A 13,602-nucleotide genomic window follows, 5' to 3' on the forward strand; every position below is an offset into this window, starting at 1 on the left:
CAGAAACTACATATATGAAAAATAAAATAGCAAAAAAGATTGAGCGTAGGTTTCACAAAAGATCAAAAGGCCAAGCAAATATAATCCTTTCATTCGTTTCAGAGTCCGGAGAATAAAATAAAGCCAAAATCCTTGCATTGTCATCTAAGTTATTCCCTTCCCTTTCCCTAAGAAGTAAGAACCGTCTCCTCTTAAATCGCCAATGCCAATGCCAGTGCTGCCCAAATCCTCCAAACAATACCAGTAACCATGCTTTCTGAAACAACTAATAAGACAACCCAATCATCCTCCGATGCAAACAAGCATAAACCATTTGATCGTGAAGTGAGGGACATGGTCAATGCAATTACATCTCGTGTTGGGGATTTACACAAGCCTGGTGCATCCCATCACCACCGCCAGACAGAGGAGGATGAACACGGCATAAGAATCATCACGCTTGCTGGAACGAACACTGGAGCAACAATGCGGAGCGAGCTGGATGAGAAAGGCACTACTCCTCAAGGGGTTTCAGGCGATGACCAGCCTGAAGCATTGGGTACCTATGTCAACAGCAATTTCCAAGCTGTGAACAACTCTATAATGTTTGGCAGCAGCTACAGCACCAATGACCCCGGTGTTCATTTGGACATCTCTGACTTTTTTGAGCAACCCCATGGCCATAAACCAGACAGGCATGCAAGGAAAGGCAAGAAAAAGGAAACGGAAGCTTTCAAATCAGACCAACAAACTGAACACTCCGATTGAAGACTTGTTGGAGGTTGCAGGCATATCCACTTGGTCTTTTAATTACTATATATAAATTACACGCTAATAACTAAATTACTTTAATTAATACTATCAGTGATCTGCATATTGTTGCAGCTTGTTTGTATTGTATGTTCCAGTATGTTTGCGAGTGTGAATAAAAGTCCCACAGAAAACCATGTGTGTTCGGTGCTTCATTATGTGTAATCTCCAAGTATTGGCTACAAAGTATTATTACTCTACGTTACCGTTTTGAATTTTCTTGATTCTTTTTCCATTTGGCAGTGGTCTTAGTAATATATTTAAGTCTACATGCTTTATTTCATCATCTAATTAATAAAGATTGCTTGCATATCCATAGACCATTTTCAAGAGGCCAAGGCTATGTTGGCAGTGACTCAGATCCAAAACTTTTGATCAGTGGTGGGGGCAAATATAAACCCCTAATGGAAGTATTTAACCAAATATATATATATATAAAATAAACTACAGGCCCCCTCTCCCAAGGATTGCTACTTGAATTGATGGTTCTGCTAGGAAAGCTCCCTCTTCAACCCTTCTCCTTGCAAAAGCCTCAGCCCTTTGCTTATGCAGTCAGCTATTTCTATTACAAATGCTAATTAAGATCGTGCTTAAACAAATTCAGAATTTAAAGACTTGGTTAAACTAAATTTTGGAGAATAGAAAGAGAATTTGGTGGAATTTTTGTAAAGAAGAAAGAAGAGCACAAAAGGCAGAAGACCTTGAAATTAAAATAACAAGGCTTAACAAGTTTTATTAGAGTTTATAGTACAGTGTCGTCGGACAATTGGGGGTTAACTCCAAATATAACTGTCTTCGTATAATGTGCACAGTTGTCCGAATTCGCAACTCTCCCAGAGTTCTCTCTATGTGTAACTTTTCACAATTTTAAACTTTCATTTCCATCATTCTATTAAAACATGTTAAATGTACTCTTTATTTTTTAAATATAAATAGAGAATTAATTTATCTCTTTACGTATAAAAAGTCAAATTTATTCTTTATTCTATATTTAATAAATACACTATATATTTCTGTACGTTTGACTTAATTGATATTTGTAATTGTTATTTTTTTATTGATAGAAATTAAAATAACAAATAAATAAATTAATACTATTAATATTTATAAAAATAAAATAAAATATAGAAAATTTATTAAATTTAAATAAAATATTTTACTTTTTATATGTAAATACTCTTTATTATAAAAATTATATAATTTAAAATAAAAACCTTAAACAAAAGTTATGGGGGCTAAAAGCTATGCACATAAGATATTGGTTTCACTGGGTTTGGATTAGTCTAATTTCAATTTTGGGCTAAACAATGTTAGTTTTTTATTTAATTTTTTATATATAACATCATTTATTGTGTGAATATGTAAATATATATATTTTTTTAAAGAATACAGCATCACTAAACTTATAAATTATATAAACAATAGTACAATAATTCTTGAATTTATTACAAACAATCATCATATTTTAGTCCGGTGGCTAGATACTTAGTGTTTGAAGTCGAGATTTTGAGTTCGAAATTTTTCTTTTTCAAATGTGGCGATTTATTCTCTACCACTTTATGAAAAAAAAAAAATTCCTTTCTTCTAGAATTATATTCTTTAACTAAAAGGGAGTAACGGATATACATTTTGAAGGTATATTATTCAACAAAAAAGGAGTAATGTGAAATTCATGAAAAGTGCTTGTAGATGGAAAAGTTAAGTCTTACAGCCAAACATCTTTATATAAAATTTAAATTTAAAATTTCAAAATTAGAATCTCAACTAGAGTAGTAGTAAGATTGGTAACTTTAACAATGTCAAGTTCTAGAACACTAATCCTGAAGCCTTATATTGAGTTAGAAAATACCGCAAGCAAATTTTATTGATAAACTCTGAAATACAGCACCAGAGAAGAGTCCCAACACCAGAGAAGAGTCGGTGGAGCACGATTAATTGCAAGAGAACATCAGATAATTTGTCCGCTAAGAACACCTTGCATCACAGGGGACAGTAATCACTTGTGATTGCGGCTCTTGTTCTTTAATCTCTTCAGCTTCTTGAGCGACTTTTGTTGCATGATTTTGCATCTCTCTATTCTTACCCCACAGCAGAATGTAGAGTCCAATTATCACAATGATGGATCCTAGCAAGCTGCTTGTTCAATGCCCCAATGCCAAAGCAAAAATGGGCAATAATTAAGATAAATATATGCTAGTATGTAGGAGGTTATATTTAAGAGGATAAGGAGCACCTGCCCAGGTGGAGTTCCTCATGCAAGATAGGGATATCAATCATGGCTGCCATTATCTGAACCAGGGGACTGAATGCTGAAGTGAAGACAGGGCCCCTTTTCTTTACACACCATGACATCGCTACATAGCACAGGCCTGATCCCACCATTCCCTGATATAAACCAGCAAATAAGGCTTTTTATTTGTTTATAATTCTAGTGAACTTTACTTCCCAAGGCTTTGCTACTTACAGCGTACAGGACAGTTAGGATTTCTATTTTTCCCTTGAGAATCCAGATAGAGAGATTCCTTTCTGTGGAAAAGCATAACACCGCAGACTGGATGGCTCCGAAGAAGGTCATAATGGCAGTGCTAGAGTATTGGTAGGGAAATCTCTTGCTAACATTTGATTGAAGTATAAACCATGAAGACCACAGAAGAACTCCTACAATCAATGCCACACACCCAATTGTCCATCTTTCTGCTCTTTTAGTGTAATTCGGGTTGATACCATGTTGAATGGCTTGATGTATACTCCGTGATTGTGGATGGCTGAATAAAGGCATTCCTCTATAAAGAGTCAACAGCATGGCACCTCCAACACATACCAAAGTCCCCACTACTTTAGCTCTTCCGCTATTCGATTTTATATTTACATTCTCCATCCTGCAATATCAGCATAATTGAATGACAGCAGAAAGAGACTAAGCTACCATTTCCTGAACAATAAAACTTAGGTGCTAATCATTGATGCATACCCAAAAGGCAATGCCACTATAAATGTGACTACAGGCACTATGTTGATGAAGGCACACGCAAATGTAGCAGATGTATATTGGATACCAAGAAGGAAGACAAATTGCGTTAGTGATGCCCTACAAAACAAAAGTATCCGTTGGTTTTTCCCTGTGGTTTTGTTAGCTACTGTATGGAAAAATATGAAAATGCACTAACAAGTGGAATTCTATTTTGACCATGTGCTAAGATTAAAATACTACATACCCAATAATTGCACTCACGAAGAGGTAACATGTGATGCGAAATGTGAGCTTTGTTCTGCTATTCCTGCAAGCAAATCATGGCACATATATATGTATATAATCTATAAGATAACAATGACAGGAGAAAAGTAGAAAACCAGAGTCCTCTTATTCACTTAATTAATCAAGTTCTTACTGGATGGGCATAGAACTTCTACAGCCAACCAAGACCAATATATAAGTTGCTAATATAGAGCTTCGCCAGCTCCAGGCAAGTTCTACAAGCAGAAATGAGTGGAAAATGGGGAGGGCGAAAAGATCCTACCTTTCACAGAAGTAGCCTATGGGGCCTAAGAAACCAGCAGAAATTAAAAGGCGGTATGTGATAAGAACCAAATGATTAATCCCCTCATCAAGGACTTTCTTAAGAAGAATATTCACAACGGCAAAGGCAAAATCAACTGCTAACATCACAATGAAAGGTTTCCACTTATTGCAGCTCTTTATATCATCGGCCATTTAATTCAGCACTCTTTGAAGGAGGAGAAGGAGCAGTAAGACCTGTCAAAAAGAATTTCTGCTATCAACTATAGCACATCGATACATCTCAGCCAGTCATCTGGTGCTCTAAATAGACGGTGAGCTCTGGAATAAGTAGGAATAAAGCAAGATCAAATTCTTCAGATCACATCAATGCTTTAAGCAACCAACTTTGACAATAGTTTAATATATGTATTCTCTTTTATTTTATTTTTTTCCCTTTGTTTTGACTGATCCTTTTTAACAAATGGGAGATTATGGGAATCATTTGCCAGGTTGACACTAAACAGTGAAGCATCAATGCGTGATCTCATCTCTAAGAGAAGTGTAATCCTTTCACGCCCATTAATTTCCTTACAGGCTTTATCTGTTTGATGTTTATTATGTCAGTTAAGCTCGCCTTTCTTTTTCCCCTTCTTTTTATTGATCATTACTCTTGCCATATATAGCTCATCGGCATCTTTTGAGTGGAAGTAAATTTGATACTCTTCTCAGGACCCTGTACATAGCATCTAATACTTCATCTTCGAAACAGAATGAGCAGCATTCTTACATGCACTTATAATCTGGAAAGCAAGAATAATATGTCAAATCTTCTTGTGATTCAGATGAAATGATGGTGAAAATAACTTTAAAAAAAATACCAAACGCTTTCACGTATCAACTAACAGAAAAATCATAGGCAGCAGTCCCCATTTCAACGATCCCAGTTCTTCATGTCTGACTCTTTTGTTTCCACAATCTTGTAATCCAAGTTTATCAGTATTCCTTAATCAGTTCCATTAAGTGACGGAACTCCATGCCAATCAACCAGTCCATCTTTTGGTTGCTCAGTACTTGATTCTTTTCTAGAAATACACGCAGCCTGGCAATGAGTATTGGATTAAAATAAAATCCAAAGAAAATGCTCTTTTGTGCCTTTTCTAATATCTTATTCTCTTATGGAAGTGCATAAATACCCTCCAAAATTAAGCCATCGACACGTTTCGAAGCCAAAATTATAGGGCTTGCGGAGTATTTGAAAAGCAATGGAATAGGCTGCTAGTGAGCAGGCCATGCATATTATATGCATATATGGGATAATGTACTGCAGATTCGCAATCTTTAGAAGCAGGAATGTGTAGAAGAAGATGATGCTTTTAGGAGGAGCCCCTCACCCCTTCTGCGGCGCCTTTTTCTTCAATAATTATACAGCATTCACAAGCTGTGCGCGATTCTATATTCCAAAGTTCAACTTTTTGGAACAGCCACCTCCATCCATTCATTTAACATCTTGTATACAGCCGTACTATTTATCCTTCAACTGGCCCCCACCTGCTTTCTTTCAGGAAACTAAGCCCAGTGGTCAATTGGAATGCACTTTTAATAAAACTAGAATCAACATAAAGGACAGGAAGCTATACCAACTTCAATTGATTTAGCCAGGAAATTATTAAGTAGTTGATCATTTAGGATCACCAACTATGGGCATTTCATTTGGTTGCATTCCAAAATTATACTGAAACCAACCAAAGAAGGATAATTACAAATATTACTTACACTTTCGTCTCTGTATTTTTAAAATTTTTATCTTTATCATCTAACTTAAACTATATATTATTGATATGTCCATTGCCAAAACATAAAATGACAAAAAGAAAACATAATATCTTTCCATTAATCCTTTTAACTTTCTATTTTACATAATAAGTAATTTCTAATAATGCCTACTATAAAGTACTCTACACCTTATTAGAATGAGAATTTTAGCCGACAGACCACAAATATAAGATTGAAAAGTAGTATTCTTGAAAACACATAGCTGAAAGTACATAATTGGGCAAATCTCATTGGAATATTAAACCAGTTTACTTTTTCCAAAGAGCATTTTCATTTTTGTCTCAGTGCATGTTAAACATAAGGATTTTCTTTTAAACGGTACTGCCATATATTCCACGGTTGTCAGCTATTCCATGGCAGGTTCTTAATTATGAAAAGTACCTGTGGTGATTAGTAGCAGTTGTAGTTATTAGTTAGAGCAGCAATATCATCAAACACTCCTAGGAACGTGGTTATAACATGATTACCTTGGTATGATATATCCCAGGTTAGTCCCTGAGTAGTCCTTGGAGTTTTTGACACCCCCCCTCCTTCCTTTTTTATTTCCTTTCAAGGAACAAATTAGTGGATACTCAGGCTTGACGGAGTGGGTTTTCATTATTTGATCTGTTTATTTACAAATTCCTTGGTTCCTTCTTCCCTTTGATATATTTCAGAGTTGCACTTTTTTAATATGTGATGACTGATCATATATAAATTTAGCATTCACCTAAACAATACTTTACATATAATTTGACAATATCGATGTTGAATTGGGTCTCCATAATTAAAGTAATCATCTTAGCCCAGAGCAACAGAGAGACGGGAAAAAGCTGTAATCTTTTTGGACTATAGCAGAATATAATTAATAATTTATTCTCTCATTCATAGTTTATGATAGCATCAATGTCGCAGACTAAGTCAAACTGATCTAAGTTAGGTTGAATTTCGATCTTTTATAATTGATCTGGGTCTGCTTATCTTTTGTTTCGTCAGTATTTTCATGTTCTGATCACTCTGCTTAGTACCATGGAATACGTACCGGATAGTACTATATATTGTTTTTGTTGTTGTTCAGAGGGAGCAAGCATATGGAAAAATGGAGAATAAAATTGTAGGAAAGGCAGTACAGCTCCTTCAATTATTAACAATATCGAAAATCTAGCATATCAGGTAAATATAATAGAATACACATACTGAAAACTCCCCCGGGAACCAAAATCGAAGTTGAGCACTAAGCGGGAGTTTATGGGGAAGAAGGAAAAGAATGAGTAGCTAGCTAAATATGTTGCTTGTCCAAAGTCACGCAAAATAAAAGACAAAAAGTAAAGACAATGATGGCGAGTGATCAGTTGGTGTCACCCTAGCACTGAGGATACATAGAGGAAAGGATCCCAAGAGGCATTAGCACCGGTCCATCCGCTGTTCTCACAGTGCATCAGTTGTTGCTCCGCTGACCAGACAACTTCTTCTGCTCCATCCATGTGCGGCATACGCATGCTCGTTGCATCCATTTTAGGAATACTGCTTGTTGGCATTTGTACAGTACAGTATCCCATATCAGTAGTTGGTTCAGTTGCCCCAGCAAGTTGCCATGTACCAGTAGTAGTAGTAGTAGCACCAGAGACAAAGGGCGCACTCTCAGGAATATGATTCACTTGTGTAGGCCAGGCCCCTTCATACGCTGGTACATTAGACCACACCAAATTTGTTCTACCAGCAGTTTTTAGATGTAGTTGAGCTGGAACATGGCCTGTCACCATGTTACCATGATCAATAAGAAGGTCAGCCTTACAATACCCTGGATTGCTGGAAACCTGAAGAGGGTTCAGAGTTCCAATCCCATGCCAAACAATATGATCACTTGCTGATGCCAGCTCCCTCCTAACACTATTGTTGTGAGTTGTACTTGCAACAGCACCAGCACCAGGTTGCACAGCTGGATCACAATTAGCTGGCGGTAGCACCCGCAGTCCCTTTCCATCGAGCAGCTTGGCCTTGAGTGCACCAAGAATCCCCTCCGCTTCAGTCCCCGTTCCACAAACATCCTCAAAGGAGAAGGGCTCAATGTTATCCGCAAGACCTGCACGGGCACCACCAGAATTTGATGTTGACTGAGGCAATTCAAAGTTGGTGCGCGCATTATCACCGCGCAAGGCCCGGGCTGCATCATCATAAGCGCGAGCTGCTTCTTCTGCAGTGTCAAAAGTTCCAAGCCAAAGCCTAACCTTCTGCAAGGAGTCCTTGATCTCTGCAACCCATCTGCCGGATGGTCTCTGTCTGATTCCGACAAACCTGTGGTGTCCTCTTGATGATGACTTCCTTCTTCCTCGCAAACCATCAGTTGGTGCTCCCATGCTACCTCCTGCGACTAAATCGAACCGTACCAGTGTAAAGGGTCTGGTTTTCTTATACTGGTGCTCCCCTGAAACGGTATCTGCAGATTTCATGTACGGACAAGCAACGAAATGACTATTTGAGCTTGTTAATAAATTGGACTAAAAAGGATGTCGCTGTTGCAGGCCGTGTTGTTTATATCGACATGGGATTAAAATAATTGTATTATACTCGTATTATTTTGAAATGATTCACTTCTAACCAATTTTTTTACTATATTTTACAACAGCATTATCGGGTGTGATTAGGATGATGCTACGTTCATCATGTGTTGCACCAAATTCTGTACCATCATTTTGAATTTAATATAGACTTTTCTTTTCAGCTATAACTCTTGATTGAATTGCAGGTGGATGGACTCCGGTTTATTAGAATGACATAACTGCACGTATTGTGATGAATGATTTCTTTCCATTCCAATGGTTTCTTATCTTTTTCTTCTTATGTAGTTGAAGATACAACTTGTAACTTTGGATGTACGAATTCCGTAGAAAAGCTAGTATCTTGTTAGCATTGCAACAATACGTCCATTACCTTATCCATACCCATGAGGTTCCAACATTTGATCCCTAGAAGTTGTTCCCCGGCATCCTGAAAGAAGAGGTTTTGCAACTGCGGGATGGGGAGAGTAGGGATTGCAACAGCTTGCATATTTTCAAGTATCTGATTCTATTCAATTTTAATAGGACAGATTCAGAAAGTACAGAATTAGATTTAGGCGACTTTAAATTTAATATTTTATATACGTTATGGATTTATATAGAAATTAGATTTTATATTCACATTAAAAAGTACATGTTTGATATTAATATTTTTTAATTGTATTTTTAAGTTTATCTGATAAATTTATATTTAATTGATAATAATATTTCATTATAATAAGTTTATTTATTAATTTAATCTTTATTTTTATTTTATCAATATTTTTATTTAAATGAGTTGGTCAAGTGAAATAATAGTAAAATGAATTTTAGCATAATTAAATATGTTTGTAGTGAGTTTTTTAATTACTCTAAATTTTAGCATAATTAAATTCTAATAAAATTTAAATATTTTAAAAGTATTTATATTAATTAAAATATTAAAAATTTATATAATTTAACTTTAATTGTTAAAATAAAATAGATATTATTTTTATTATTAATTTTATTTCAATAGAATTATAACTTTTATAAGAAGTTTGAGGATTAAATTAAATTTTTTTATCAATTTAGTTCTTTAATTGCATTGACTTTTAAAATGCAAAGGGATTTTAGTGCAATAAATAAAATATACGAGGCAATTTGTATATTACAAAAATAATCAGAGGGCAAATAGTATAAAATTAAACATAATTAACGATTCTCTAACATAATTTTTGATAGAGGTAGTTTTTAGTATAAAATTACAAAATAGAATGATGAAAAAATATATTTTTCAAATATTATAGGTAATTAGTATAATATGAAAAAATACAGAGGTAAATAGGATTACCCCTTTCATTATTTAAAATACATACTACTCAGTTAAAATATTTATAAAATAATATTTTATAATATAAAACATAATTGAGTTTAAGCGAATTTTTTTGAGAATAAATATTTATATTCTATTAATGAAAATTAATAAGTTATCTTGAATTAATACATCTATTATTTCTTAAGCGAGTTTAGATAATATACAATTAATACTTATTAAGTATGCACAATGAAATTAAATTTTTAAATGGGTTTAAAATGGATTCGGATAATCATGTTTTAAACGAATTTTGAGTTGTTGTTATTTCTAGAAAAGAGTATATCATATTTTTTAAAAATATTTTCAGAAATATCCTAAAATCAACAAGAAAATATCATTTTTACTATGTTTAATATAGTAAAAAATAATACTTAACAAGAATAATTGATTAATATTTTTTATTTATTTTAGCTTTTAATAAATTTAGTTCTAGAAAAATTTAAACATAGCAACATCATTAAATTGTTGTAAGATTCATATTTACTAAAATAAAATTAATGTTTTAGTTAAAGTTTTTTTATAAATTCTTATTAGACACTATAATTACATTATATAAAAATAAAAAATTTTGAATGATTGACTAAAATAATTAATTTTGAATGAAGTTAATAATTAATAAAAGTTTAAGAATTAATGATAATTTTTTGATTAATTTAATTCGTTGTCTATATTAGCTTTGGACATGAGATTATAATAACTAGTTCTATCAAAATGTAAGAGAGCTTTTATTACAATAAACAAAATATAGATACATGCATTCAACCAAAAATCAGAAGGTATTTAATAAAAATTCAGATATATTAATTTTTTAATATAAAATATTAAAAAATAATAAAAAGTACATATTTAAATATTAAAGAGTAAATAGTATAAAATATAAAAAATAATAATCTTTTTTATTACAATGAATAGCTTATTTATATGATCAGGTATTTTATTTCAATAATGAAGATTGGACTCCTATGAGCATACTGACACTAGGAGCTTATCAAATCCTGCAACACCAATCCCCATTACCGCTCATCTGTCCCTCCAGCCTTAGAATCAATGGCTGTACGGTTTCCTCGTCCCATGCATTCCATCAAAAGTCAAACTTTGACGCTGTGGTGTTAAAATTAAATAATAGAGATGGCTTTACTGTTGTTCGAAGAGATAGGAGATTGGACGAGTAAGATAATTTATATATATAATATATAATTATAATTTAGAATATATATCTTTTGATTTTATTTATCATACATGTAATAGTGTGACCCATTTGATGGCTAAGAAAACCCTTCCAGATGAGCAGTTTAGCTCGAATTCTCAACCCCAATTTCAGTGGCTTATGAAGTTCGTATATTGTATTAGTTAGTTGTTTGAATGAATCCCTGACCTTTCGAAAAACAATATACATATATACTCCAATAATTGTATAAAAACTGTACAACATATTACTATAGAAAGGTGACATTATATATATTAGTTTCCTACCAATAATATTTTGTTTAAAAGTTTGAATTTAGTTTCTTTTTTTTTTCCCTTCTTGAAACGCCTTAAAATTATTTACTTTGTTTTCCATTTCAAAACTATAATTAAGTGAAAACATTTTAAAGGTGTTTTAGCTCATAATTTGTTAATCATTATTCAGAATTTACTCTTATAATGATGTTGAGATGTTATTGTCTTTATCTTAAAAAGTAATCACAATAAATTAAAAAAAAAAACATAACCATCTCTCTTTTTTCTTTTTTATTTTAGCCCACCGCCAGATACTTTTATATCGGCCTATTGCTGGGTACTTTTGAATTGACGATGTCACATTTTTTTCTTTTTTTTTTATTAAATAGTTTTAATCAATAATTTTTAGTACTTTTTAAGGAGTTTTATGGTCATTCATTATCAGAGTTCTTAATGCTCTTTTTATAAATTTTTTATAATCCTCCGTTACAAGAGTATTAAGTTCTCTATTTATAGAATTAGTGAAAAGAAAAAAAGAAATCAAATCCGACATTTAAACAATTAGGCTCAAGACATTTATAAAGTCAATATGTGGCTTAGTGCCATCAAATGGAGCGTTCTTCTTGTAGAATTGTAATTTACTGCTTCATAAACAGGATTGATAATTGTTATAAGTAGATTTATTTAGATATATTTTTTGATACTTGATGTTTATTTTTATATCAAGATGTACTTATTAATTCTCATAAACAAAATATTCATATTTTTCTAAGAAAAAAGATGTTATTACCTTTTGAAATATTACTTTCCAATAAAAAGTAACTTTCCACCGGCCATTGTAGGGGATGGTTTTAGTAATTTTTAGTTGGAAACTATCCTCCATCTATTGATTTTTTTACTTTGCTCTTCTTTTTCCTTATTTTTACCAGCGAGTTTTATGTGGTATTAAATAAATATGAGTTTGTTACCAGTTCAAGAGAGATCTTTTTTTTTTTAAATAATATTATTTAGATTTGCTATATGTCATCACCTATGTACTAAATTTATAAATAATTGATATATATATTTATTAATTTTAAATAATAAAATATGTATTAATTATTTAATATTAAAATATATATTTGATTTAAAACTTTTTGGTTGATCTTTTTAATATTTTTTTCTAATCACTATCTTTAATGATTTCAACTGCTGCATTAATGGTGACAATAACTAAATTTATATGTCTCTTGGCTCCGCTCACCCATTTGCTACAAGTTTTTAATAGTAATAATCTTTAATTTATGATAATAAATTTAAAAAGATTTAATCACACTTGTTCATTTTATAAAAGATGCAAGAGCTTTTGATATGATTTATCTGACAATCAATTAGCTCATATTCGGTCTTGGACACTTTAAATATGCTCAAATGCTTGCCTTTTCGAGTATATGATTTTCCGTTATTACTGGTGTTATATTATATTTCTAGATTTATTTAACTTTTTTATTGTATTTATTCTCATAATGTATAATTTGAAAAAAGATAGCGCTTTCGTCTTAGATTGCCAAAATAGACAAAAAAAGATCCTTAAAATATATGTTTCAGTTATTGTAAATGTATTATTGATTTATGGTGTGCTTGAGATTATTGTTGAACATTTAAAAAAACAGATTTGATTTTTTATAAATTATCTTTTCAATTTTTTTTTTAAATATCATTAACTCGTATTCTATAAAAAATAATTTTTAATTTTTTTTTTAAATAATATAAAATAGAAATCAAGATTTGAAAATGCCAAACACAACTTTAATATGTATTCTAAAAAAAATATATTTTAATACGTGTAAAGTCATGTACCGCTAGAATTATTACATTCATCAATCTTCTAGCAAATATATGCCATAAAATTTAGTATGGAAACCAAACACATCATAGTCATAATTATTTCAAAATAGCTGCACAGCCTAATTATAAATTAGATGATATAAGAAATATACTGCTTTCACTTTATATATTTAGATATTCATTTTAGTGGAGTCGACGACTCATTTCAATCAAAAATTAGTTTGTTTTATTTTATTTTCTCCAAATACCTCCTTAATTTTTAAAATAGTGTATAGATTGAGGTATTTGCATTCCATGTGATCACTACTTTAACAAGTTATCAATTATATTTAAATTTTTAA

At 32.0% G+C, this 13,602-nt stretch overlaps 3 protein-coding genes across 3 annotated transcripts; 1 reads left to right on the forward strand and 2 right to left on the reverse strand.

Moving 5' to 3' along the window:
• Positions 1–135: 135 nt before the first annotated feature.
• Positions 136–1,004, forward strand: LOC8278482. The gene has a single exon (XM_002518908.4). It carries the CDS (start codon positions 250–252, stop codon positions 745–747), a length of 498 nt encoding a protein of 165 aa, XP_002518954.1. The 5' UTR covers positions 136–249; the 3' UTR covers positions 748–1,004.
• A 1,537-nt stretch (positions 1,005–2,541) lies between these two features.
• Positions 2,542–5,717, reverse strand: LOC8278483 (WAT1-related protein At3g30340). Its single transcript, XM_002518909.4, has 6 exons — positions 4,308–5,717; positions 4,005–4,067; positions 3,761–3,877; positions 3,254–3,668; positions 3,023–3,174; positions 2,542–2,922 (listed from the first exon to the last, which is right to left on the reverse strand). The coding sequence occupies exons 1-6, from the start codon at positions 4,499–4,501 to the stop codon at positions 2,754–2,756; spliced, it is 1,110 nt and encodes a 369-aa protein (XP_002518955.1). The 5' UTR covers positions 4,502–5,717; the 3' UTR covers positions 2,542–2,753.
• A 1,495-nt stretch (positions 5,718–7,212) lies between these two features.
• On the reverse strand, positions 7,213–8,641 carry LOC8278484. The gene has a single exon (XM_002518910.4). It carries the CDS (start codon positions 8,548–8,550, stop codon positions 7,459–7,461), a length of 1,092 nt encoding a protein of 363 aa, XP_002518956.3. The 5' UTR covers positions 8,551–8,641; the 3' UTR covers positions 7,213–7,458.
• Positions 8,642–13,602: the final 4,961 nt, after the last annotated feature.

This window comes from Ricinus communis, chromosome 5, assembly GCF_019578655.1.
Source record: "Ricinus communis isolate WT05 ecotype wild-type chromosome 5, ASM1957865v1, whole genome shotgun sequence".
In the NCBI taxonomy this organism is placed as follows: domain Eukaryota; kingdom Viridiplantae; phylum Streptophyta; class Magnoliopsida; order Malpighiales; family Euphorbiaceae; genus Ricinus; species Ricinus communis.